Source organism: Macaca mulatta, chromosome 5 (assembly GCF_049350105.2).
Source record: "Macaca mulatta isolate MMU2019108-1 chromosome 5, T2T-MMU8v2.0, whole genome shotgun sequence".
NCBI classification, from domain to species: Eukaryota; Metazoa; Chordata; class Mammalia; order Primates; family Cercopithecidae; genus Macaca; species Macaca mulatta.
Window position 1 is genome coordinate 71481862 of NC_133410.1, and position 26916 is coordinate 71508777.

General features: G+C 31.7%; 1 protein-coding gene across 8 annotated transcripts in view; it reads right to left on the reverse strand.

Annotated features, from left to right (window-relative positions):
- ADGRL3 (adhesion G protein-coupled receptor L3) overlaps window positions 1-26916 on the reverse strand; it is an 854829-nt gene that overhangs the window by 17497 nt on the left and 810416 nt on the right. For 6 of the 8 annotated variants that reach the window (XM_078001870.1, XM_078001869.1, XM_078001868.1 and 3 more), the window contains 3 exons: window positions 23028-23196; window positions 17027-17152; window positions 10338-10434 (listed from right to left, as the gene is read on the reverse strand). In XM_078001870.1, the coding sequence (XP_077857996.1) occupies window positions 10338-10434; window positions 17027-17152; window positions 23028-23196 (392 nt within the window). 8 annotated transcript variants of the gene reach the window in all.

The window sequence follows — 26916 nt, forward strand, 5'->3', positions numbered from 1 at the left end:
ATTCTCTCAAATTCTTGCTAGGATTTAGCACTGTCAGACTGACATTTTTGCCAATCAGATAGAGTATAAAATGATATTTCATATCACTGTTATACTCTGCATTTCTTATTACTATAAAGGTGGGTAATTTTTCATATATTTATTCGCTATAAGGGTTTCTTTTTTGTGAGTTGTCTGTTCTTATCTTTTGCTCACATTTTTATTGAGTGTTTGAATTTCATTTATTAATTTGTAGACATTCTTTATACAACATGGGCACTAGCATTTTGTTTTTTATATATGTTGTTTACACTTTCTCCCTATGGCTTATGTGTTATGAGTACTGTTTCAATGTTGAGACAATGACCTTATCTGTCTTTTTCTTATAGGTTGTGATCATTTTTTTTTTTTAAACTCCTTCTTTAATCTAAAATCTGAACTACAATTTTTAAATTTTTAGGGTTTTATATTTAGTATTTTTCCATATTATGCAACACCACACTATCATATTGCAAATGAGAAAACTACTGTCATTAGATATTCAATGATATTATTCATATAATTAGCTAGAAACCAAAGCTCTTTAGAGATTTTAGGTTTTCCAACTGCTTAAGCCAACAACGGTAGGATTGAAACTCAGAATTGTTGGTGAATCTGCTTCAAAACAGAGAAAGTGGTTGGTCTGCAGAAGTGAGGGACTCTTATTAGTAATTTATTAATCTCTAAAGCTCATCTTTTGCAGTCAAAGCCATGTATTTCTGTCTTCTTTTAACTTGAACATTTTGAATTCTTTTGCATAGTACTCAAAGAATACTGTGTCTGGAAATCCTGGGGCAATTTTCCTTAACCACAGGCAAAATAGCAGTAAACTGCAGTTCTTTTTAGTAAATTAAAGGCACTTAGCAAAAAATATTTATCTTTGTCATTCACACAGTAGCAACTCAATTCATTTCCTCTAAATCAGATTATTCAATAGTCTGCTAATGGTATGTAGTCAATCCTATAGCTATATTTATCTGTTACTCACATATTGCTTGTGAATTTGTTCTGAAATAAAATACAGAACAAATGAAAGTATTATTAATAAAGATAAAATAATTTACCAAAGTGAAAAAAATATGACATTTAGTATAACTCACTGCCCAATATTGGTGTATTTTTAATATTGTGCAAATTATATAATCTTACATGCAGAAGGTCTGTCGTGACTAAAATTTGATCTTTTAAATTGGAACCTATATTTGAAAACAGTGTGTCTGAACAAAATAGACATGAATTCAAATAAGGTATCCATGAATAAAGAGATTTTTGATAATGTTACAGAAGGCTTATTTTATACTATGATCATAGTCAGCTCTGTTCTATTTAGATTGGGGCTGATTCAGGAAACATATTGTTTCCATTTTTCTAAATCAAGATTGACTATCTTCCTTCAATCTATATATCCTCTCAACTCTTTCTTAATTCTCCAGTGATTTTCCAGGGTTGTAAATTACCTTCTATGAACGTGGTAGCTGACTTGTCTTACATTCTGAAGTGGCCACACTCCTTATTATGACAAACTATGAAGAAAGCTTATCATAAAAATTCATGGGAGAAGCTATCACATAAACAAACTTTTAAATGGCATGTAGTATATAAAGCTGAGCTATATAAAGTGCAAGCCTTTGTATGCAATTCAACAGGAGCTCATTTAATCAAATACTACTCAATTATTGGTTGTTACAATTTAAGTACTTTTTTTTTTTCCAATGAGGCCTTTTTCTCTTTGCTAAACATATATCCTCCTTTCACATTTTAATTTTTTAGATAATTGAGTTAACTCCCATTTACCTCACAATAGCAGACAGAAATTAATACAGCCTATTTCTTAGAAAAATAATTTGAACCAATGATGACTCTGCTAGAATTAACTTTGAATATTATATATGGTATTTATATCATCACAACCTTTATGTTTACAGTATTAGCAGGAATATTTTTCCAGATAAGAGACACAGTTCAGGTTTTATTTGTTTTAAAATTTTGAATTATAAAGCATATCATACTTTTTGTTAAAACCAGAATTAGCAACACAATAATAAAAAGTTTAATTTATAATATTATCACTGCAATTTCAACTGAAATTTATATTCTACTTATTCCAGGCATTACTGTATTGTCCTGTCAGAAAAGGGCACAGCTTCAAAAAATATCAAATTCAGGAGTACAAAGATCTGGGAAAAGTCATATCTTTTCTATTACTACATGATTATAGGGAAAAGCTATTTACCTGTTTTCTAACATAATCTTTGCCCTCACCAAAATGTTCATCCTTGTACTGAAATATAAAAATTTTAAATTAAAATAAAAAAGATTCTACAAATAAAATACTTTGAAAGCTTCCAAGAAAGAAGAATGACAATGAAATTCTTCTTACAATCTAAGCCCTACAATTGGGCAATAATGTATAATAATTCAACATATTCTAGATCAAATAGCTTTGTAAAAGTAATACGTGATTTACCAAACTATGTCCTCATATATTCAGTTTTTTCGAGCTTTTCTTCCTTACATGGATAGGAAGAATCCACTCTAAAAAACTGTGCTTAGAATAAAATAAAATGGAAGCAAATGAATAATACATGAAGGAATTTTAGAAATAAAGATGTGAATAACTTCACTGTTAAGAATATCTATTTCCCATATTAGGTGATAAAAATAAAGGTCACTTTGAAATACTTCCTTCAAACAACTATATCTGTATTCTAATCTTCAACTTCATGAAAAATTGTCATTATATGGAAAGAATGAATGTTTTTGTTATCCTGTATAGGGCTTTGTGGTCGGAAAGACCTTGTTTGGAATCTAGATGTTGCCTTTAATAGTCATGTGATCTTGGACAAGTTACTTTGACTACCAAGAAACTCAGTGTCTTCAGGGATATAAAGAAAATGGATAATAAATAATGAACAGAGTACAATATGCAAATGATTACACACATACTAAAGAAGAAACATCACATTTATCAACAAATATAAAGAGGCATATTGTGCTCTATCAGAGAAAGGAACACCAGCAACTCCTAAGTTGGAATCTTCACACTTAGCTCTAAGAAAAGAAATGTTTAAAAATTATGTCCTCAATAACTTACATGAAACAAATAGTAATATTTTAGAGCTAAGTGGAAATATTCTATAGCACTTATATTTAGAATTTATCAAGGTAGCTCACTGCAGCTTGTTTGATTCATAATAGAGGTAAGGAATACTACTCATAATACGTGAGGTAATAAGGTAATAAATCAATAACCAAAAGGAAATTAAATAGAATTTTACAAACCTCTCTTTTTAAAAGGATCTATGAGAGCTTCAGGTTAATAATAATAATAAATACAAACTGTTTATTATTGCTTAGTTGGCTGTGACAGACTGGATTACTTGGAAGAGTCATATCACAGACAAAGTTGAATGTAATGCATAGAAGGACTTGCTGAGTAAGCAATACGAAGATTTTTCTTTTTCAGATCCTGCCAACGATTTATAGCCAAGGACCTTTGCCCTGGATTGACTGGATGTCAATATTTCATATATTTCATTTTGCCACTTGAATGAAGAGTTAACTCTGAAAATTATTTGGCTTCCTTGGGTTAAAAACCTGGATATTAACAGCCTTGTTTAATTATCTCTTTGACTCAGCATCTCACTTTAAAAATCTGAGCCTATTTTTGCCTTTGTGTTATTAAACTGATTTTCCTAACACAGGCTTCTTTATGTTATTGTTCCTTTTCTGATTGTGTCTATTGATAACATGTACATATATATCTTTTGTGTATATATATATCCTTTGCATATATATATATACACACAGAATGCTGTTGCCTCATTTACACAGAATATAAAGAACAAAATTATAGACATACTAGACATAAATATAATAGTATTTCTCAAAAGAAAATTTACCTATGTCATTGAATACTTATATTTGCATTCATATCAGGATAATGCTTGTTCAAAATAAGAATAGTTTGTTATATAGGTTACTCTGATTTGTTAGCTATGCAAGTTCCATAGGCACATTATTAACTGTTTTTGCAAATTTCATAAGTAGATGTCAGATTATATTAGGAGCTGGTTAATATTTACAACCAATGATTTTATAATCCTTCAGAACAGTAAGACTTTTGGGCAATACAGCCTATTTTATGCATATAAGCCAAATTATATTTATTGACATTAATAAACAACAGTGAATGAGTATGAGTGTTTTGCCCTAGTAGCTTTAATTTATATAAATCATTAATCACAGTAAAACACCACTTAAATTTTTTTCATTTGCAATTTTTCTTTAAAAACATAAAAGCAAAATATGTTTAGAAGCTTGAATATTAATGGGAGGGCAGGTGATTTATTTTGAGGTTTCTTCTGCCTCAGTGACCTACCTCCTGGGAAAGACAATACAGGCTCTGAGAAAACTTTTGTTAAAAACGGGTCTGAGCCACATCCCTGCTCCACTACATAATTGATTATATAGCAGAGCTGTCTGAATTGGAATAGTGTTCTCTAAGCTTCTGAAGGGACAGGACAGGGCTTAGAAGAAAAGTGAAGGCAGTGTTTGCTTATGTCATTATCTAAGGTAGGGAGAAGAAATATATTACCTTTATTTCTTTGATGCTAAAACATGGTTATAAATCAAAAGTGGGAAATACAAATAAGCAGATGCAATGTGCATTTAATTTCTAATTTAGAAGCGACAACTCAGTTTTATTATTTTATTTTTTGTTAGGCTCCAGGGTAGCACAATCATTTATTTTACTTGACATTCAGTTAACCACTTCATTCTTCCCACCTATTTCTGCAAAATAAAAATGAAAACAAAACTTCGGTAGTGAATGATGGATTTTAATATCTGATTACTTGAGAGCACTAGCAAGGACAAGTTTTCATTTTTTAGAAAGTATAAGTGAACTTCTGAATAAAATAATAATAATTATGTTCCAGGCCCTGTTGTAAGCAATTTACATATTAATATATTCATTTACTCCTCTTAAGGACCTTCTGAAGTGAGTACTATTTATTTACCTATTGCATAGACCCTGAGAAGTTAAGCAATTTGCCAGAAGTCTCTGGATTAAAACTCAGGTGTCCATTCTTAGAACTATTATGCAAAACTAAAATGAGTAGGTCAACTACTTGCAAATATCTATTTGATAGCAGCATCTTTACCCTCTGTATCAACCATACTCCTAACAGGTGGGGTCACCATTCAGCAGGTAGCAAAGCCACTAGCTACAAGCCAAAATTTACCCTTAAAAAATCTATTAAAATAAATCCATTGTCATAGGCAATCACAGTTTTGTCAATTACATATATTTACTGAGAATGCTTTTGCAGATTAATAAAGATCTGAACTCTGAAAAGAGAATGCATCAGCATTTATAAATAAGTGTTACACATCTACAGATCAGTCTTCCTACATATAACAACTAAATTTGGCTTAAATAAATACACCCTTACTAGTCAGATCTCTATGCATAAAAATCTAAATCAAATTAACTTGTGTGGGAGGTTGACAAGATGGAGGATAGGAGTTTAGGGAAAAATAAAAACCCATGATGCTAGCCAAGCAATTGTTCCAGAAGAAAAAAAAAATGCCCGTTTTTCTAATTCTACCGCTCAAATTGCATATTTTTGCAATAACTTCAGGGCTGGGATGGGAATGGGGCACTCTTTTGTGATTCAAAGATCCATATTGGTAAGAGCTACCTAGCAAACCTTGATTTTCAAAGGGAAGTCTCTGACCTCAATCTAACTAATTAAATAAAAAGAAGATGAAAAATATAATATTTATGATGAGATAAAGCCAATAAAATATTTATAATGACATAAAGCCTAACAAATATAATATTTATGATAAGATAAAGCCTAATTTCAGAAAATATCCTAATTTTTATATAGAGTGACAAAAAAAGTAGAAATATTTAACAATTCATACCACTGTCAGAGGAAATTTCTCAGTAAACATTTCATTTTTGGATCAAACTAAAATTTTAGATAAAACTAAAGTTTTAGAGACATTGTTAATCTAAATAGTTCTAGGTTAGGCACAGTGGCTCTTGTCTGTAATCCCAGCACTTTGGGAGACTGAGGCAGAAGGATTGCTTGAGGCCAGGACTTCAAGACCAGCCTGGGCATCATAGCAAAACCCTATCTCTAAAAAAAGTGGAAAAAAAAAATGGTGTGGGAGCCCGTAGTTCTACCTACTCAAGAGGCTGAAGCAGGAGGATCACTTGAGCCCAGGAGTTCAAGGCTTCACTGAGCTATGATCATGCCACGGCACTCCAAACTGGGTGACAGAGGGACACCCTGACTCAAAAAAATAAAAATAGCCGGGCGCAGTGGCTCATGCCTGTAATCCCAGCACTTTGGGAGGCCGAGGTGGGTTGATCATGAGGTCAGGAGTTCAAGACCAGTCTGGCCAACATGGTGAAACCCTGTCTCTACTAAAAATACAAAAATTAGCTGGGTATGGTGGTACACGTCTGTAATCCTAGCTACTCAGGAGGCTGAGGCAGGAGAATTGCTTGAAGTGGGGAGGTGGAGGTTGCAGTGAGCTGAGATCATGCCGCTACACTCCAGCCTGGGTGATGGAGCAAGACTCTGTCTCAAAAATAAATGAAAAAAATGAATAAAATAAAATAAATTAAATAAAAGTAAATAAATACATAGCTCAAGATAAGATTTGGCCTGCAGAGATTACTGGTAGGAGCTATGGGTGGAAAAGACTAGCTACAAGTCATTTTCACCGCTACCAGAAAGTTGGAACTACTAGAGATTTGAATTCGATTTCCAGCAGCCCTGGGAGGAGACTGGGGATTAAGTGCTGACTAAACCTTCAAGGTATGAGCAGAACAGTAAATACTTAAATGAACCAATGAATAAACCATACCGAAGTCCTACAAGTTTGTGAAAACTTGGGTTTGGCGTAGAGTTAATCTTTGTTGAAACTCTCTATAATCAACCATCACCTTACAGCTGTTCTAAAGCTCCTTCTACTTGTGTATTCAGCTGGATTGCTAAAGTTAACTTGATAGTAGTGCTGGGGTATTGGCCTCAAGGAATTCTGAATTTGTCTAAGTGTGTAACATTGTGCCAAACAAGTTGGCTGAAGAAAAATATTTGAAAATGTATAGAAAACATTTTGTGAAACATTTTCATATTTATAGATATTCAAAGTACAATTTTAATGAAAGATTTTAAAAAGATAAAGTTATAAAACAACAAACTTCCAAAAAGAATAAAAAGGAATTAATATACTCATTGAAAATTATTATTTCAATAAATCTTCCAAGGTTTCACATGCTTCCAAGGAGTAAAATCCCAATAGTAATCAAATTTATCACATTGGGAAATCTAGAAAGGTAATCTCATACTTATGATACGACAAGCTAATTCAAGAACAGAATATTTGAGATGGTTTAAAAAAATAAATACCATTGAGAAGTAGTTCTACACTGCATGATGTATTCTTTACTCCTAATGGATCCTAAAGACAATAATGATTGATTCTTGTTTGTAAGAATAGATGATAAAACATACAAAAATTTAAAATAATACTCTTTTGATGAATTGACCAGTGGAATGAACAGGAAAGAAAACCTAAATTAAAAATAGGACTAATTTTTGGACAACAGGTTGTCATTTTCAAGGGTCAGAACTATCTTAAAGACAAAAATAAGAGATTTAATATATCTAACTTAGAAAGAAAGGAAAATGGAGTCTGAATTTAAAATAAAAGCACTATCTATAAAAAACTAAATGAATGGGAAGTTAGAATATATGAAGATGTAAAGATGTAGTATCTAAGATTTTTATTTTAGTAATAGAGAATATAATCGATTGAATAAACAGAAGTGAATAATTATGTTGCTGAGGTGACTATTTATCTGAAAAGATGAATCTTGGATGTCACCTACCTAAATATGATACACACGCCTGAATGCAGGGAAGATAGGACCCTGGGAAATAAGACAAGATTAAAGAAGGAGGTTAAAGACTATCTTCAGAGATACAATATGAAGAAACAAAATTTCAAGTAGTCCACTCATCTAAGATAAAAAAACAAGATGAGAATAAAACTAGGAGTTTCTGACTTGAGGGGCACTAAGAAATTAATATAGGAAATGAAGAAGATCACTATGATTTCTAGCACCAATAAAGTCACTAAGTGAAAGGAAGAATATATATCCTGATGAAATGATCACTATCTGGGCAGCTTTTAAATGATAAATTCAATTGAATTCTCTATAAAAAGGCATCATTAAAGTAACTTATTCAATGTCACAAGAAATTGTATACCCTTCCTTTAATAACTGTATGAAATATCTTTTAAAACTAGAGATTTTGATAAACAGACTTAAACATATGACCAGACAATATAAAATAATACTATTTCCTTTAAATATATTTCAAATTGATCCAGTTATCCACACATCACTATATTCCAAGTTGATTAAATTCTTGAGAAGCAATTAAAAAGGAAGAAACTAAATGTAGTGTTAGATAGTGATTACCTTTAAGCCCATAAATAGTATCCATTCATAGCAGTTTTTACTGAACTTACATACCTTATTATGTTTACATGAATTTAGATAACAGTATTAGACAAAATAATAATTTTACATATTTTATTTATCCTAACGATATAAAAACAATTCATCATTAAAATCATATTACCTCATTCTTTGTTTAATCAATAATTATTCTATGGCTGCCAGGATCTTTAAATGCAAGATAGTTCTATCAATAAATCCTATGGGTAAGGACAGTTCTCTTTCTTGGAACATGCAGTAAATTTTCTTATATATGGAATTGTTTAAAGAATACAGAAAATTAGTCATCTGTAAGCAAATTAATCCTAGGTTATGGAGGTATTTGTAAGTAATTTGTTCTCTACGATTTAAAGGTAATGTCAAAAAGTTAGAATACTCATATTAAAAGAAATTTTCACAAACTAAACATTAAAACTCAATTGAAAAAGATATGATACTTGAGAGATATTGTCTACATGAATATATTCTAGCCAATAAAAACAAACTAATAATGAAACAAAATACTAGGAGGTAGTTGTTTTATTTTAATATATTTTCTTCATATTTGGAGGAATATTCTCACTCACTATTCTTACTAATCAAGAAAAAGTGATGTAGATAATTTTAAATCATCACTAGTTTATAGTTTCTATATTGTTACCCCAAACAACACATGAAACTCAATTAAGATTATATTAAAACATGGATCCCTGCATCAAATTCAATCTTGACACTGCCTGTCCTAACTTTTTTATATAAATAAGATGTAACTTACTTGAGTACAAATAATTGAGAGTACTAGTATCTGAATGTTTCTGAATCATATATTATAATTATTACATTATCTCTTCCTAAGTCATAAAATATAACAAAAAAACTAACAGAAATGAGTTAAAAACAAAATAATAATTCTAGTTTGGGGATAAAAATAATAATATTGATCATAAAAATAACTTAAATTCATACAAATGCCTCCTTCCCGGATAAAACTATATTCTAAACATTTCCCATTGCTGACTGTAGTAGCCTCTTGGTCTCCAAAAAATTGCATCTGGTCATTTTTACCGCAGCAAAATGAATTCTAATCATATCCCCACACATACACACACAGAAAGAGAGAGAGAGAGAGAAAGAGAGAGAGAGAGAATATAAGATCAAGGAAAAAAACTCGACCACAAACAAAACAATAGATTAAGGGAACTTCATTTCTTCATTTCAAAAATCTAAATGCCTCCCAGGGAGCACTGAACCACAAGCATATACACAAAAATCATAATATACCCCAAAGTATCTTTTCTCCTAAATCTTTAAATATGCAATATTATCCAGATAAGTCTTTTAGACATTAAGATGTGATTTTTTCCAAGTACACAGGTTGCCTTAAGTATGTATTAGACAGTATACTTTTACTTCCGCAAAGACTATGAAATTGCTTTATACCTAAGACAATGTGGAACTCTATGATGCTTAGCCGACTATATAGCCACATAATTGCCCATTTTCACTGCTTCCAATGAGGCCTGACAGCTCTCGTTTATAGCAGCAGCAGATGATTAGGAAAAAAAGTTTCTTATTTTCTAATTTCCTTTTGGAAAAGACTTCTGGAAAATTCAGAATTTTTTTTTAAAGTGTCTTATGAATAAGGAACACATTGCTACATTCAACTAAGTTTTATGTTCTTACAATATTTCTATCATGTGGAACAGGTTCAGAAGTTGCAAATAAAGCAATGCATTTAAGAACTTCTTAATCAGAAGAGTAATAAATATGAAAAATTATTTCTAATTACCTCTGTTGAGTGACGCTGAACTGTTTATGTCTCCAGTAATAAAGGAAGACTCTGACTGCTTTCGAACCGTGTCATTCCACATTCTACGGATTCGGCTCTGGGTGGGGGAAAAGGTAGAAAGAAAATGAACTCATGAGACAGTGAATTTTCACACAAATTATTATTTCCTTTTCTGTCATAGTTACATGAGATGTTTGTTTCTAGTATTTGGCAAATAAACAAATACATGTTTGCAGTACAGTAGCATGAGAACATCAGAAATAACATTCATGATAATACATGGTTCTCATTAACTGTATTCCTAAATGCCTATATACCAAAGATAATTATAACTATGAAAAAAGAAATAAATGTAAAGTACTATACCAACTTAAATATGTTGAAGATATACAGACGTATATATCTTCAGACAGAATTAGAAAATTTTAATTTCCAAGGTGAAACAATTTTTACTGTAAATTTTATTGGAATGGGAATGTTTAAATATGCATTAAATTGTCAGTTCTAACAAAAGATTTAGTTTAAGAAATCAGAATCTTGCAAAAGAGTTTGCTAAGAAAAGAAAAGAGAACATTATTAAAATGCTACCAAACTTAACTCATAACTTTTATAGGAAGATCAATGTAATTTTAGGGATTACATAACTATCCTGACTTTTCTTTCTTTGAAGAAAATAAAGTTAGTTGATTCATTGCTTCAGTAGGAAGTTTTATAGATAACTAAAAATTCTTACATTATTATTGACATTCTTAAATTCAAATTTCTAAGTGTCAGATAATTCAAGAAAATACATATTATAAACTTTTTCCATTGGGGGGATTTTTTTCGGTTTTATTCTGTTATTTTATTGAGTTATAGATCAAAAAAGTATTAACAATCTTGTGAGGAAGAAACAAAATATTTTCAGAAGTTTTTTCAAGGTTGAAATAGTTATAAGAAATACTACTACTTATGAAACCATGCCTACAATGGGTTATGTTCCAAATACATTTGAACTTCTTGAATAATGGAAGTAACCAATGTTAGAATATTAGACAATTGGTTTTATGAATCTTGGAACATGATTATTCTTCAGATATATTGTTGTATATCACATTTTCCCTAGGTTGACAAATGCCTGCACGCACACACACACAGACACAGACACACACAGAAAACTAATAAACAAAAGGACAATGATGGGAGCCAGTCTCTCACATTTGTTTCATTAGTTGGTTAATTAATTAATTAATTAAAAATATCAATTACCCTCTACTGCCTGCCAAATACTAACCTATAATATACAAAGGTGAAATGTAAGCACAAAATGTCTTGACCCTGACGGAGCTGCTAAACTAGTAACAGATTAGTTAAATTATCACAAAAATAAATGCAAACGTACAATATGCCCACAAATCTCCATACAGTCATTAAATATTATAGCTGAAATATGAACAATCAAAATGACTGTCATTGGTAGAATGGATGAATAAACTATACAAAAATATAAAGCAAAGAAAACTAAAGAGCTCATAGCCTCCTGCAGTAATGCAGATGTCTTGGGAACAAAGGAAAACATAAAAGAGTATGTACTAAATGATTTCAGGTGAATAAGCATCAAAATATGCAAACTAAAATGTGCTATTAAAAGCTAAGATAGTGGTTATGTTTGGAGGTTAATGATTGAGACGGGTTCAAAGGGTTTCCAAGGTATTCTCAGTATATTGATAGTTGGCCTGGGAAGTGGTAATAATTAATTGTGCCATACATTTATGTTTTGTATACTTTTGTGACTATTCTTTATACTACAGAATTTGTAAAGACTTCTACCAATTATACCATATATTTTTACCATATATTAAAGGATATGTCCTTCTCTAGGGAGTCTGAAAACAATGCAGACTGAAGAAGTAACATTTTATCTGGAGTTGACGAAGTTATTATTGTTAGGTGATATTTATACGAGCTGTCCCCATTATCTCATCTCCTATTTATCTCCCCCATCTGCTCTAGCTGCACCTGTCCCCTTGCTGTTCTCTAACATGCCAGGCATGTTTGTGCCTCAGAGCTTGGCAATGTTGGTTGTTTTCTCTGTTTGGGTGCTCTTCCCCCAGACACAGGTATGCATAATTCCTTTACCCTTTTAACTCTAAAATATTTTTTTCTGAAGACATAACTTGACCACCCTCCTTAGAATTGGATGTATATACACACACAATTCAATCACATCTCAGTCCCTTTTCCCCTACTACATTCCCCCAACAGTCACTAACATCTCCTACAATACCATGTATTATATAATTATTTCTTACATTTATACTTAATAGCTAACCATTTAACGTCTGATGTCTGCAATAGGCTTGAGGCTCTATGAAAACAGAATTTTTGTTTTTTTTTGTTAATTGAGGTACATATACTTGGCACATACATACATAGTGTATGTATATTATATATGTGCATGTGTGTCTATATACATCTGTATCAATTTTTCTATGCTCTCTTTTCCATAATATACACCTTTCACGTATTCACCCATCAAAACCTCATAAGAACTCCATGAAGTAGGTAATACTATACATTAGAAAACCGAAGCACAGCGGTTAATGAACATTCTAATGGCACAGACCTAATAATCAGCATTGGAATGCAGTCATCTGGCTCCTGAGTGCAAGAGGTTAACAACTCACTGCACTACACCAAACATAGTTTAAGAGGAAAAGAGAAAAGAGGAAAAAAGGAAAAGGAGAAAAAGGAGAAGTATTGCAGGCAGAGAAAAAGGTATATAGTATACGGCACAGAGGCCACACTTAGATATTTATGGAATGAATCAGGAAGGGTTTTAGAATATGGGAGTGAAAAACACAAGTCAGAGAAGTCTACATACAATCAAATACCATTTTTAAACAAAGATTTCAAAAAGGAATGCTGAACAACATTTTTTTGGAGGGAAACTATTAGAATAAGTTGCAGGAATGGAAAAATAAAATTTAGGGGCCTCTCTGGAGGAAGACATAGGGGTTGATTAGGGAGAGGTTAAATAAAAAGGAAAACATATTGAAAATGTTCTATTTCTTCGGTTGGATGTTGAGTTCACAGGTGTTCATCTTATTAAAATGTTTCAATGTTTCATATACATATGTCACTTTTTTATTTTTCAAATATTATATAATAAAAAGCAAATATATCTAAAAGTCAATAAAATACATGAAAGATAAATGACAAAACAATTACAAGAAAGTCAAAAGATATTATTTCAGTCCATAGTTTAAAAAAATTTTACACCCATTTCTGTGAATATGTTTGTGTGACTGATGTATATTATAAAACTTTTGTAAGTGATTAGGATCAGGAAGTAAGTTTGGAGGAGCAAGAGGTGAAGAGGATTTTTACTTGTTAGTCTTGGCCATCATCCCCTCCATTATCCACAATGTAGCAACATAATGTTTATTACATGCGGATTGTATCCTATCATTTTCATTTCTAAATTATCTCACTGGCTATCCAAAGTAATCAAAATAAAATTTAATTTTCATACTGTTACAAATACCTAGGGATCGGTCTCTTTCCTTTTTTTTTTTGACTTTCTGTCTCATTCTCCCTCTAACCTACTTTGGTCAACAGTTTTTGTAAGTTCTCCACACCGTAAAGGCTTTGCATTAGACATTTTCTCACTTTGAATTCTGTTCCCCTGAATGTCCTTTTCTCCTTCATTTAGAATCTTGTAACTCAGACTTTGGCATAAGTACCACTTCCAAAGGTAGTCTTTCTCCAGCACTTAATTCCAGTAGCCACCTGGCTAATTGACATAATATTTTTGTTCTCTGCCAGCTTTCTCATTTGATATTTTTGTTGGGTCGTTTGTAATTAATACACTTTCTATCTTCCAATACTAGAATAAAAGTTCCAGATCACAGGGGAAGTTATATGTCTTTTAACCATTTTATCCCCAGAGATTAGAAAATCAATGGCATTATATAGGAGGCACTCAATATTTCTAAATAAAATAGTTATTTTAGAAGTGCTCTTATGTGAAAGATGCATCCATACTCCCCAAATTTTGTTTTCATATCAGTATTTTAGCATTTGCTTATGGATGGCCATAACTAGTGAGAAATGTATTTACTCGTCTTATCTAAACAAATAATATAGATTTAAGTAACTATAACCTTACATAGGCTTGGATGGTCATAGTTAATCAGAATTAGTATTATATTAAGTATAAGAAAAAATGTAAATTATTTTCCAAGAGTAGAATTGTGATATTACAAATTGCAAGAGTGAGGGGAAAAATATGATACAACTTAAAATATATATACAGTAATATTCTATAATAACAACAGTAATAACTGGTAGCAACCACCATTTATTGAGCACCCACAATTTATTCTGTTTTGTGTATATTAGTTCAATCTTCTTAGCAACTTAAGACGTCGGTATTTATTATCACCATTTTACAGATGAAAAAACTGAGTGTCAATGAAATTAGTAACTTGTTTTGTGTCATAGCTGGTATGTAGCAAGGCCAGAATTTAAAACAAGGTATACCCACCCACAGAGTTTATTATTATTCCATTGAGCTGTACTGTCCTAACTCATAGTTTAGAAGTATTGCTAAACATTGCACAACTCTGTTGTAGCAAATGAGACCCCCAAGTATTATTATAATATTAATGATATATTTCAATAAAATGACTATAGGATGGTAGCTGATGAGCTCAGTAATGTGAAAAGCATGTGGGATCTAATCAGGCTGGATGATATAGAGAATCTCAGCAATATCAATTGAAAAGTCATGGAAAAAGGTATTACAAAAAGCAGGGGAAGAGCAAGGGATTATAAGTCTGAAAATAAAGGCATTAATTATTAAAGGGGCTCATGCTATAAGCATTATCCTGGTCTGCCCCTACTCTTATGTGAGAATTCAGATCTCTGATTGGCAAATTTAGTAGTCCTAAACTCAGAAATTTCCATCCATCTGAGTTGGGACAATTGTTCCTCTGATTTGCAACTTTACAACCTCAGTGTAGTGTGTAAAAATTAAATCAAATTCAGATTATTAATAATCATGCAATTATATTTAAGTTTCGTGATTTGTGGTTGGTAAAACTATTTAAGATAGTCTGATATTTTTGACAGTTATATGTTAACTTTTAAAATTTTAATTGGAAATATCGGATTGATATTAAAGATATGATTTTATTTGTAAAATTAAAAACTCAATTGGTGAGGAAACTATGAAAACACTGGTCATTCATTGATTTATAACTGGTTCAAGTGCTAGTTAGGTGTGTATGACTGTCTAGTCTGACAGTTGATGTGTTTGAGACAATCAGGTATATTAAATTTATAAATGATGTATAAAAGGTATAAGGAAATTAAATTTTCTAAGCATATAAATGAAATTATTTAGGGAAATTTAATCTATTAAGCTTACAAGCCAATTGAACATTCATCAAAGAAAAAATGAAGTAATCACTCTTATTTTATATAAAATAACCAAATTTATGAAACAATAATTAAATTTATAGGTTGAGCTAAAAGATTGATTTATAACTTTATTTATCAATTTAAACTCAAGTCTTCCTCAGAAAAATTTAAGCGGCAACACTGAAAACATGACTTTTGTTTCTACTGAATCATGCAATCCTAAAAATACTAGTCTAGGTGACTTACATCTATAATCCCAGCACTTTGTGAGGCCAAGGCAGGTGGATCACCTGAGGCCAGGAGTTTGAGACCAGTCTGGCCAACATGGCGAAACACTATCTCTACAAAAACCTCAAAAATTATCTGGGCATGGTGGCACATGCCTGTGGTCCCAGCTGCTCAGAAGGCTGGAGGCTAAGATGGGAAGATTGCTTGAACCCAGGAGGCAGAGGTTTCAGTGAGCTGAGATTGTACCACTGCACTCCAGCCTAGGCAACAGAGTGAGACTCTGTCTCAAAACACGAACAAACAAATATACTAGTTTGCTAGCTTGAATCAAACTCACTCATGACCTACACAATTCTAAGTCTTTTATTGACAGGCTCATCTTAACATACAGGAGTTGTTAAAATTTCTATGTAATAATCTTTGAGCTGACTCTGTGCCCTGGGAAAAATGGCACACAGTTTACCTAAAAGCTTAAACTTTTTCTGGTAAGGTACTATGCTGCTATGTCTAGTGTTAGGCGAATGGGAGTGGGGCTTAGACCAGCTATGTTAATAGTGCTGTTGTAGTAGTCTTCACTGCCCTGACTTTTCTTCAACTTCTCAGCACATAATAGGGTTGAGTCATAGTTATTTTTCCTAAACATACCATATCATATGTAAATTGTCTCAGTTTGTGATAATTATTATACTAGTTAGAAGAATTATAAGAATTAGAATCATATCAATATATCACATTTCTATATACATGAAATATTACTTTCTTTGAATTTTGGGTGAACTGGAAAATTATTTTCTTTACCTGCTGCATTTATTGAACTGAAAGCAATCTGAAGTCATTAATTATTATGCAAACTGAGACCCCAATTTCATCATTTTAATACAGTTTTAGTTTCTTCCATTTTTGTCAGAATCATTCCCATGTGAGACACAGTGAAACAACAAAAACAAACGATGTGTTAAGCACAGGATAGAAATTAGCTCCAATCATAAGGGACAGGAACAGGTTACAGAATATAGTTAAGAATTACTTCATTTCAGTGAACAAATATTGTTTACCTGTGAGCCTGTGGAGTAGCGTCCAGGAGTTCGAGAACCAGATGTTTTCCCTGAACCAATGGAACTCTCTGTACTTTTGCCACTACAGCAATGTGTTCGCAGGCATTTCCCATACTCTTTTCGTACCTAGACAATTAAATATTAACTTCTGTTAGCAAGTAATTCATTGCAGGTAGGAACAAAAGTAGACAATATATGTGAGTTTTATTTTTAGATAACATAATTTTTTCCTTGCCCTACAGATATAAGAAAGTCTGTTCAGCATGTATTTTACAATACAACATAATTATATGCATACTGTCAAGCTTGAAATTTTGCCTAACTCTGGAGCCTTTTAAAACACACACACACACACACACACACACACACACACACACACACACACACTCATACACACATACTCACACTCCTCCCATCACATCATAGTGGTACTTTCTCTTAGTTCCAAGAACATATACTTAAGCCCATCGAAGATACTATTTTTAGCTTCATAAATTTTATATAAAGTAGCCTATTGGTGCAAGGGAATTGTAGTTGTTGTTCTTTAGGTAGAAGCCTAGTTAGGAAGTTAAAGAGAGTGGGATGGAGGAAGTAGGGTAAGAAGTGGGGGAGAGAGACAGAGAGAGAGATCAGAGAAAGTGAGAAAGCAGAGAAAGGATATTTAAAGACAGAAAATATGAGTATGTTGGGCTAATCATTTCTTCTAAATCTATATTTCTCTGAAGTTTATTTTAAAAGAGATCAAATGTTCAAATTGAGAACAAAAATTAAAAAGATTGTAAATGTAGTCCTTCAAAATAGTTCTACTCAATAATCACAGAGAAATATAATTACTTTTCTTTATAGCATTCTTGATTAAATACTTAATCTTGGTTGTAGTATAAAATTACAGGGAAAAGGAAAACTTTTAGCTGATGTTTTCCAGCAGAGAAATATATCAACTTTCGGTAAAAATTTTAATCATGTCTATAATTTTTATTACTGCCTATTTAATTGAACAAGACATATAAAAATAAACAGTAACTGCCTTAAATCACGTATCTACTATCAATAACAACAAAGGGACATCTTATTATATTGATTATATGTTCATGAATTTATATTATGAAACAACATCATATACATAAATTATTCTTAGGCCTTTATGTATTTGATTTCACATTAGTTCATTTTTTCCACAACTTATGATAATGTAATATTCAAATAAGATTTTATTTAAATCAAAGTTTTAAACATGTGCTTTAAAAAGGGATGTTATTTAGAATCAAAAGCAAAAAAAAGGTATGTAAATGATACATTAAATTTAGTATTCAAAATGGGAACGTTTCATCTTATTATTGTAAAATTCATTGTGTCAAAGACATAGGAGAATCAAAGACAGAACATATGCAGATTTGCTCAAAGAACTCACATTTATCAGTGCTTATTATGGGATAAGAACAGTGACGGAGATAGGGTCAGGTGACTCAAACATAGAAGAGGAGTGCCTGTGGGAGGTAGGTGTGGGGGGCCAAGGAGGGCTTCTTGGGGAAGAGAGCTTCCCAGAAAGCCTTCAAAAGAGCAGCTGGAATTAATTCATAGAGTGAAGTTGAAATAAAAGATAGGGAAGAAGAGGAGAAAAAGGCATTCTCACCACAAAGAATAGAATGAACAAAACAGGGTTATGATATGCTGGTCTTTAAGGCCTTTCTCTGCTCTGGCATGGCAAAATTACTTATTTTTAATGTATTTAAAATGCTATTGATTTGTTTTGCAACCAGTCTCTTCTGTGCTACATTTATCAATAATTTGAAATAGAGACAATCATTTTTGTTCAGTGTTTACAAGTTAGTCCATATTTTGTTTATTTTAAAAAAAGACACCAGTCTGCAACCAGTTATGTGTGTTTCTAAGATGCATCTGCAGGGAGGGTAAAAAGAAGAAACTTCTACTTTTTAACTATTATGTGTCAGGAATTGTGCTAGGTATGTCCCTCAAAATGAGTCTGAAAAATAATTATTAACTTCATTTTATAGATTAGGAGATTGAAATGGGTTAAGTAATGAGAGTAAACAAGACTGAAAAGGTCAAGCGATGTGCCCTAGGAGAAAACTCTACATTTTACGAGTGCTGTATGATCAAAAAGCTCTAAGATGCCATATTTGGAACATGAAATCATTGACCAGCACAGACATTGTATATCACTAATATCATTATTAAAGTAATCTATTAATTATCTCCTTCTTTGTGTCTGGAAAGAATGAGGACAAATGCTTTAATTAGAACTCGAGAAGGCTTAAAATAATCTCTAACCAAAAGTAAGCAGTATCAATGATAGCTTAGTAATTTCTACTGATTTATGAAACATCTCTAGGAATCTAAACTTTGATCATAACTTCCCCCTGCAACATCCCATTGTTTTCCTAAGGTAAACAGCAAATGATATGTTTGTTTCTAGATGAGAAATGGTATTTGAATGAAGTGATATAAACCTAAACAAATATTTCAGTACAATGAGGAATAAAGGCAAAGAAGACAGAAAAAGAACCACTCTCCCTCCTGTTACAAAATCAGCAATATTGTTTAAGCCACAATAATTCATCATGGACTATCTGAATTTTCCAACAAAGATTAAATGTTCTGAACTGATAATATAAACAACCAGAAAATCAAGATATTTGGTGATGCCAAGTCTCGCATTAGCTACATTACTTACTGAATCATTATACTGACTTTATTTTGCTGTGATTTGATTTGAAATGGTAAGCATATGTCTTAAAAAGAAGAAAAAAAATAACATGGACCGTGTCCAGGAAACATTTTTTAGATTACAATAAAACAGTTATTTGATTGTTCAATCATTTGCATATTCTAATCTACTATTTCACATGGCACTGCATCTTAGTTACCCTAGTTAGATGATATCCTATTTTGGTGTGATGCTGTTCTAGAACATAGAATACAGGAAAGAGAATATATATTACCAATAAAATATTTCTGATATTTCTCATATCAGAAATAAAATGATCATGGAAGCTCTGAGAATATATAAAATATTTGAATGTACAACAAAAGTAAAAGTGACCACTTTAATGTGGCCAGTGGAAATACTGTTTACACAATCCATACTCAGAAAAAGACTGATGACTCAAAAATTTTAATTTTACGAATAAGTTGAAGCAATCGACAAATAATTCAATAAGACAACAATTTTCAAATATGAAATACTTCATATTTATCTAATCAAAATATATAAGCAACTATACCAGCGATGGCATATTAGTGAAATTTAATCTGATGGCTTAAAAGAAAAAACACCTCCCAACCATTTCTTCAATTTCAAAGACAAGTATATGACATTTTTTATATAAAATAAAAACCAAAAATAATTAAGTTTTCTGTATTTTCTCATGTTGGCCCATACACTTGACACCAAATACAAATGCAACCAAAGTTTTAAAATTCAAAACATGGAATGGATGAAAGAACAATATGTATTACTTGTTATCATAAATCATGAAAATAAACTTTCAAAATCAGGGCCTGGCAAGTTAGACAAGGTCCAGGTAGTCAATATTTTAAGGTTTTTGAGTCAGGAGCCAAAACTAAGGATATGGTGTATATACTTATTTTAAACTTTATGTATTGAAAATGTAGTAACCATTCCTGGCTTCCTGGCTGTAAAAATAAAAGGCAGCTGGATGAATTTGGCTCATGAGCCACAGTTTCTGGAACTCTGTTTTAATGAATCACAAAACTGAACTTGATGACATATATATTTTATTTTATTTTTTATTTTTTATTTTTTTGTTTTTTGTTTTTTTGAGACGGAGTCTCGCTCTGTCGCCCAGGCTGGAGTGCAGTAGTCCCAGCTACTCAGGAGGCTGAGGCAGGAGAATGACATACATATTTTAAAATTTAACTTATGTTAAATATATTAAAAACTCTAAAGTTGTTTTAGGGTTGTGAGATGTAAAATCTCTACCTGGGTATCAAATGCAATTCTTACTTATTCCAGTGATATGTTTATGTTAAGACAAGAAAAACTAAAATAACATTTTTATTAATGTTGGGAAAACTGAAAGAGGTGTTGGCTAATAAAAAATACTCAAAGCAAAATAATCTGTGTGTAAAGTACAAAAATTTCTTTTCTGCCTTGCAGAAAATTTCCAAATTAACTTTAAAATTTAAAAATTACTTCTTAATGAGTTAGTAAAAAAAAATTAAATAAAAATTTAAAACTATGTTGGTCCAAATTTCCAGCTAATGTACAAAATAAAGATGACAGGCAAATAAATCTACTATACTTCAGTATGTTATGACTGATTATAATGACCCAATACATTCCCTTTTTTTCACGGGCAAATGCTATGTTTTCCCTTAATCTCCTGATTTTGTTCACATTTTTTGTATGTATTTCTCTTGAGCATCAGTTATGGCTATGGTTTTCTTCTATCCAAATCTAAACATCTTTCCCAAGTTTTAGTCTCTCTGACTTCTCTAAAGTCTTTTAGAATACCAACCACTGTCTTCTTCTTGACATTTTCTCCTATCTTTAATTCAGTGTATCATCTTGATTCTTGTTCTTCCTTCCAGCTCTATTCTCACTCGTCACTTACATGTCTCCTATTCTTTAAATACATTAAGTGTGGCAGACTGCCATCTATTCACCATACCCAATTTCCTCTCTTTGTAACTAAGAAAGCTATACTATGTTTTTCTGTCTCCCTTGCAGTTTAGGTGGTACCATAGACAGAGTCCTATCTGATTAAAAAAAAAAAAATTAGTAGAAGCCATGTGAGCCACTTTCAAATCTTTAGTACAAAATCATCTCTCTCTCTCCCAGACTTCCTGTTGGATGTCAAAACCAAAGAGGACTATAAATTCATAGAGTGAGGTTGTTTGAATCTTCATCAGCCTATGTCCCTTCATGGGGCAACCCCATCCATTGGGCAATGAGTAAAACATAAACATATGATGAGTAAGGCTTCTGTAATTTGGGAGGTATACATATTAATTATTTGGGAGGGTTCATCTATTTTATTTTATTTTTATTTTTTCTAAAACATCCTGTTATAGCAGGATTCATCTATTTTAAAACAACCTCTTTATAAGGAGAATTCTAATGAATTAGATTAGAATGCATCCATTCTAATGTTACCTCTTTCCTTTTCTGTAACATACGTTTAGAAGCCTGCCTCATCATTACTACTCTATTCTGTATTTGTGATCGTGTCAACACATTTTAGATATCTACTACCTTCTAAATTTGAAACAGAGTAGTGTTTTGTTTTATGTTTGTCCATCTTGTGACAAGTGGACACTCTTTTCAACTTCTTGTTTTGGTCCCACCAGTCTCTAAAACTAAAAATCCTAGAAAGGGATATCTTTACTTCTTATTTCCTTTGTTTTCCAAAGAAAAATTATAAATCTTATTGTTTCTTTCCCACAAATTTTAAAACATAATGTTCTACCTCATTTTCAGAGTCATCTCTTTGAATATTTTATAATTATTTTTACCCCCTTCATGTCACACATGAGTAAACTGAGACATGGGGAGGTTAATTAACTTGCCAAAAGTCACATAAGTTTTTAAATAGAAGAACAGAGATTCAAACCCACATATGTTTATTTCCTATACTGTGATATATTTCCATGATGTGTGTGTGTGTGCATGTATCTCATGTCTCCACAACATTTTTAGAAAATAATTACTTCCTAATACACAACTACAATTGGCCATCAATGGGAATATTGAAGACTACAAAGTCAAATCTACAAGAAAATAATTTTTGTTAATATTTTAAATCTGAAAATGTTTTTATTGTTTTTTACTATTGGACACTCTCACCAACTATTATGCTTGTATTTTGTGTTTGTTTTGCTTTACTATTATAAAAGATGAGTATCTTCATTTCTTGTAGACAAACATATCAATAATAATATGTTAGAATATGTTATGGCTGCTTTGCTGTCATGAAATGTATGCCATTTATATTTTAAAAAAAGAATTCTAGCTTACCTTCTTCTGTAGGACACAATGGAAAATAAATATAAACATTCCCTGTAGAGAATTGAAAATGGTGAAGAGATACGCCATGATGACTGTGCTTTCATTAATATACATGAGTCCAAAGGCCCAGGTCAATCCTAATAGGCAGAGAAGAGCTATTGCACCTATAACCCATGACCTGTAGAGAGAAGAGAAAATTAAGGGTTATTAAATAATTGGTCTTTAATTAACAACCATATCAGATCAACAATACGACACTGAAAAAAAATGTTACAGTAACTTTTATTGACAGAAAATGTAAGACAGGTGGTGTAAGTACTTTAAGGTTTTAATGAGACTACAAGTTTTCAAGCTTGAGGAGATATACATGAATGAAAATGTAATGAACACAGAAATTCATTTAAGCAAAAGCAGATTTGTACCATAAATTATTCATGTATTTGCAGCACATATGCAAATGGCATGAGGTGTAATTATGGTGAATGGCAAGAGGAAAGCAGGCTATAAAGCTATGTTAGTCTTCACTGGGCTCACAGGGGTAACATTTGTTTGATTGATTTCCCTCTATTAGTGCTTCTTCTGATACACTTGTACCTCATTTTTTCAAAATTTCCTCTTTTTCCACAAAAATTTTATTGTTTACTGACAAAAATATAACTCGTATTAGGAGGAAATACATGGATTTGAAGTTAATGTATGAATTTAATGAGCCCTACTTGTCTAACCTATATTTATAAAGACTAAGAGTGAGGGATAGTAGATGATGAAAAAAAATAGTTCCACTCTAATGGAAACACTCTGTTTCTACTCTCCTTCAGCCTTTGGATCACTCTCTTCTATGCTACATTGTAGTAGATTTTAGAAATCAGTCATTTGGCAGCTTTGCTGAAAAAATTTTTGAAGGCTCAGAGAAACTTCACTTCTTTGAAGTGTCTGTAAACTCAAGGGAGAAGATGAAGCTGAGAATGAAGATGGAGTGGTATGAACGGAGTGGTATAGAATGAAAGACAAGCTCTCACTCCCATTCCATTCTCTTAGTTTCCTCCAAGATGTCATTTGCAAGAGTATAAGCAGGTAACAAAGTTCATATATTTGTGGTTAAGTTATGTATTGAATATCAAGATAAAATGAATTCTTGCAACAGGTGGGACTCATAACTGAAATGAAATCATTCTCAACTCCTAAGTATATGGGAGAACAGGACCAAATCAGTAGAGATCTCTATACACTAAAAAGCCCAACCTCTTTATTCCCAGCACATCTTCCTTGAAAAGGGTGAATTCATATTTCTTTCTAGCAGATTATTATCCTCCACTATAATGTCTCTGGAAGATATATTTACAGGGATTGAGACTTTGTAAAATGAAGGGGAAAGATCATATATGTTTATGATAATCTGAAGCTGAGTTCAGTTTGTTTTTTAGAGGGAACTGCATCTTAAGAAAGATATGGTTCCAGAGTAGTTAATTATTAAAGTCTTATTAAAATTAATTATAAATATTTACTATTTTTCTCCCATAACAATCAGCCACTATATTTCATGTTTAAATGCCCACTAAATTTAACACGTTTAACTGAAAACATCAACATTCTTGAATAAAGAATCTCTAAAGGAGTTTTGCTATTACATGTTACATGTTTCCTTATATCATTTAGAAAACATTTTAGGTGTTAATATTTTATTCTACAGCGGGATTCAGAAGTATATTAACTTTCAAGGAAAAGCTCTCAGCTTCTTATGGATGTTCAAAAAAGAAAAAATAAGAATTGCCATTAAATCAAGGCAATATTGCTATTTAGATTTAGAAGCAAAATAATGGGATCAAATACTGAAGTCAGGTATTAACCACTGGAAAACACATGATGGGCCCAAGGGTTAAGTTGCAGAAAACTGCAATGAGCCCCAATTTCTTAAAAAAAAAAAAGAAAGAAAGAAAGAAAGAATGAAAGCAAAAGCATGAAGAAGCGAAATGGCACTAAAAAAAAATGAAAACAAAGGACTCTTCACCAGAAGAACAAACTGAAAGTCTACAGCAAGATTGCCCATAGGTTACCAATCTTAGTTTATTCTTGCAGGACTTGTAATTTTAAAGTATACATGGGAAAAATGTCCAAATGTTAACATTTATGTTCACATTTGTTAGATTAGTACAGACTTGTGGGTTTATTTCAGAAACTGAAATATATTCATATAGATTAGATCATTAATCAAGTGATAGGTGTCAAATTTGAAAGGGATAATTTTGCATATGTAAAAATTAATTTTTAGGAAGGCAATTTTTTCTTTATTTATATTTAGTATAGCAATTCATTAATATCAATTGCAATTGGGTAGTTTTATACCCATAAGATCATTTTGAAGATATACCAGTAAATGACAGAATAATTTTAGATGAATGATGCCCAAACAAACAACAGAAAAGCGGACGTATGTGGCACAGAGGAACACATCACAATGAGAGGGAAGCTATTAAAAGAGAAACAAGTCTGTACCACAGGAAATTGCTATTGCTGTGGCACTAGATTCAGGTGATATCCAATTAACAGAGGTGAAGCAGAATTTTTTTCTTTGGCAATACACCTGCAGCATATTTATTCTGCATGTAAGTTGTATGCCAGATTATTTTCCTGCACAGTTTGCTCTTCTGCCTCAATGTGAATGACAGAGGCTCTAATGATTTTTCAGTACTGATCTGACAGCTGGTTCATGGGACCACACTGATAAATGGAATTTATCAGCCATTCAGGTCATTCTTACTTGATGAAGGGTCTGTTATCCTCATAGCTAAAGAATGCATAGACATAAAGACAAGAACACCAACATTAGCATTTTATGACAAAGAATTTCATATGAAAAATATTCTCCTGGTCCCCAAAGGCTTCTGTCCCCCACCTCCCTAAAAGAAATCATAATCCTTTATATCTAGAAGGTAAATCCTAAAACGACCATGAGAACTTAAATAACAAGAAATAAAAGCAATTTTATAATACTGCAATATCCCTTCTAAGACTCAAAATTCCATTTTTTTCATGTGCTCATATTACTTGTGACTTGAAAGAGACATTTATTTCTTAGAGATCACATTTCTCTAGAGAATGAGAAATTTTATGAGCAATCTTGAAAAGGCTTGGGGGCATGCTTAAAATGACAGATTTCATGTCACCTAAAGGTATTCTTATTCCGTAATATTAGTAGATAAGATTACTTAATTATGGACAGTACGCTTCTAAGTAATTTTAACTTGGAGATGATTGACCTGAGTTAAATCTTAACGTTATAGCCTTTAGAAAATAATCTATCTTGAGTACTTTATAACTCTTTCTGTTTGTGTTCTGAGTAAGATAAACCTGAATAATCATTTGTAGTAATAGGAACAAACATACAGCGCCTGCTTATTTTCACTTATGTTTACTAATTTATTTAATATCATTTGGATAAAATAAGGTACTAATACTCAGTGAAGATAAGGAATGGTTTGGATCGATTTTTATAAACATAGTTTTTGCTTAGAGAATTGTGATAAGAAAAAGAAAGAAGAGAAACTGTTCCTTTCTCTTCTCTCTTGTCAGAGGCAAGATAGTTTCCTATATTATGCATACACAAATAAAGCTTCTAGAAAGGCTCCAACTGTGATGTATTTTGAATAAGGAGAACCACTGATGAAAACTTACTCTCCAGAATGATGAAATAATAAAGAATGGTATTTGAAGCCAGTTTGCGTGAGGTTTACATCCTAGCTCATTCACTTACTAGCTACCTATTTGATCTTAGACAAAAATTGATTAACTTATGGTTGTGTCCTTTTATACATATATAAGATGGTGATAATTATAATGCTAGTTTCTTGTGATAATGAAACAATTTATTATGAATAACATGCTCAGAACCGTTTCTAAC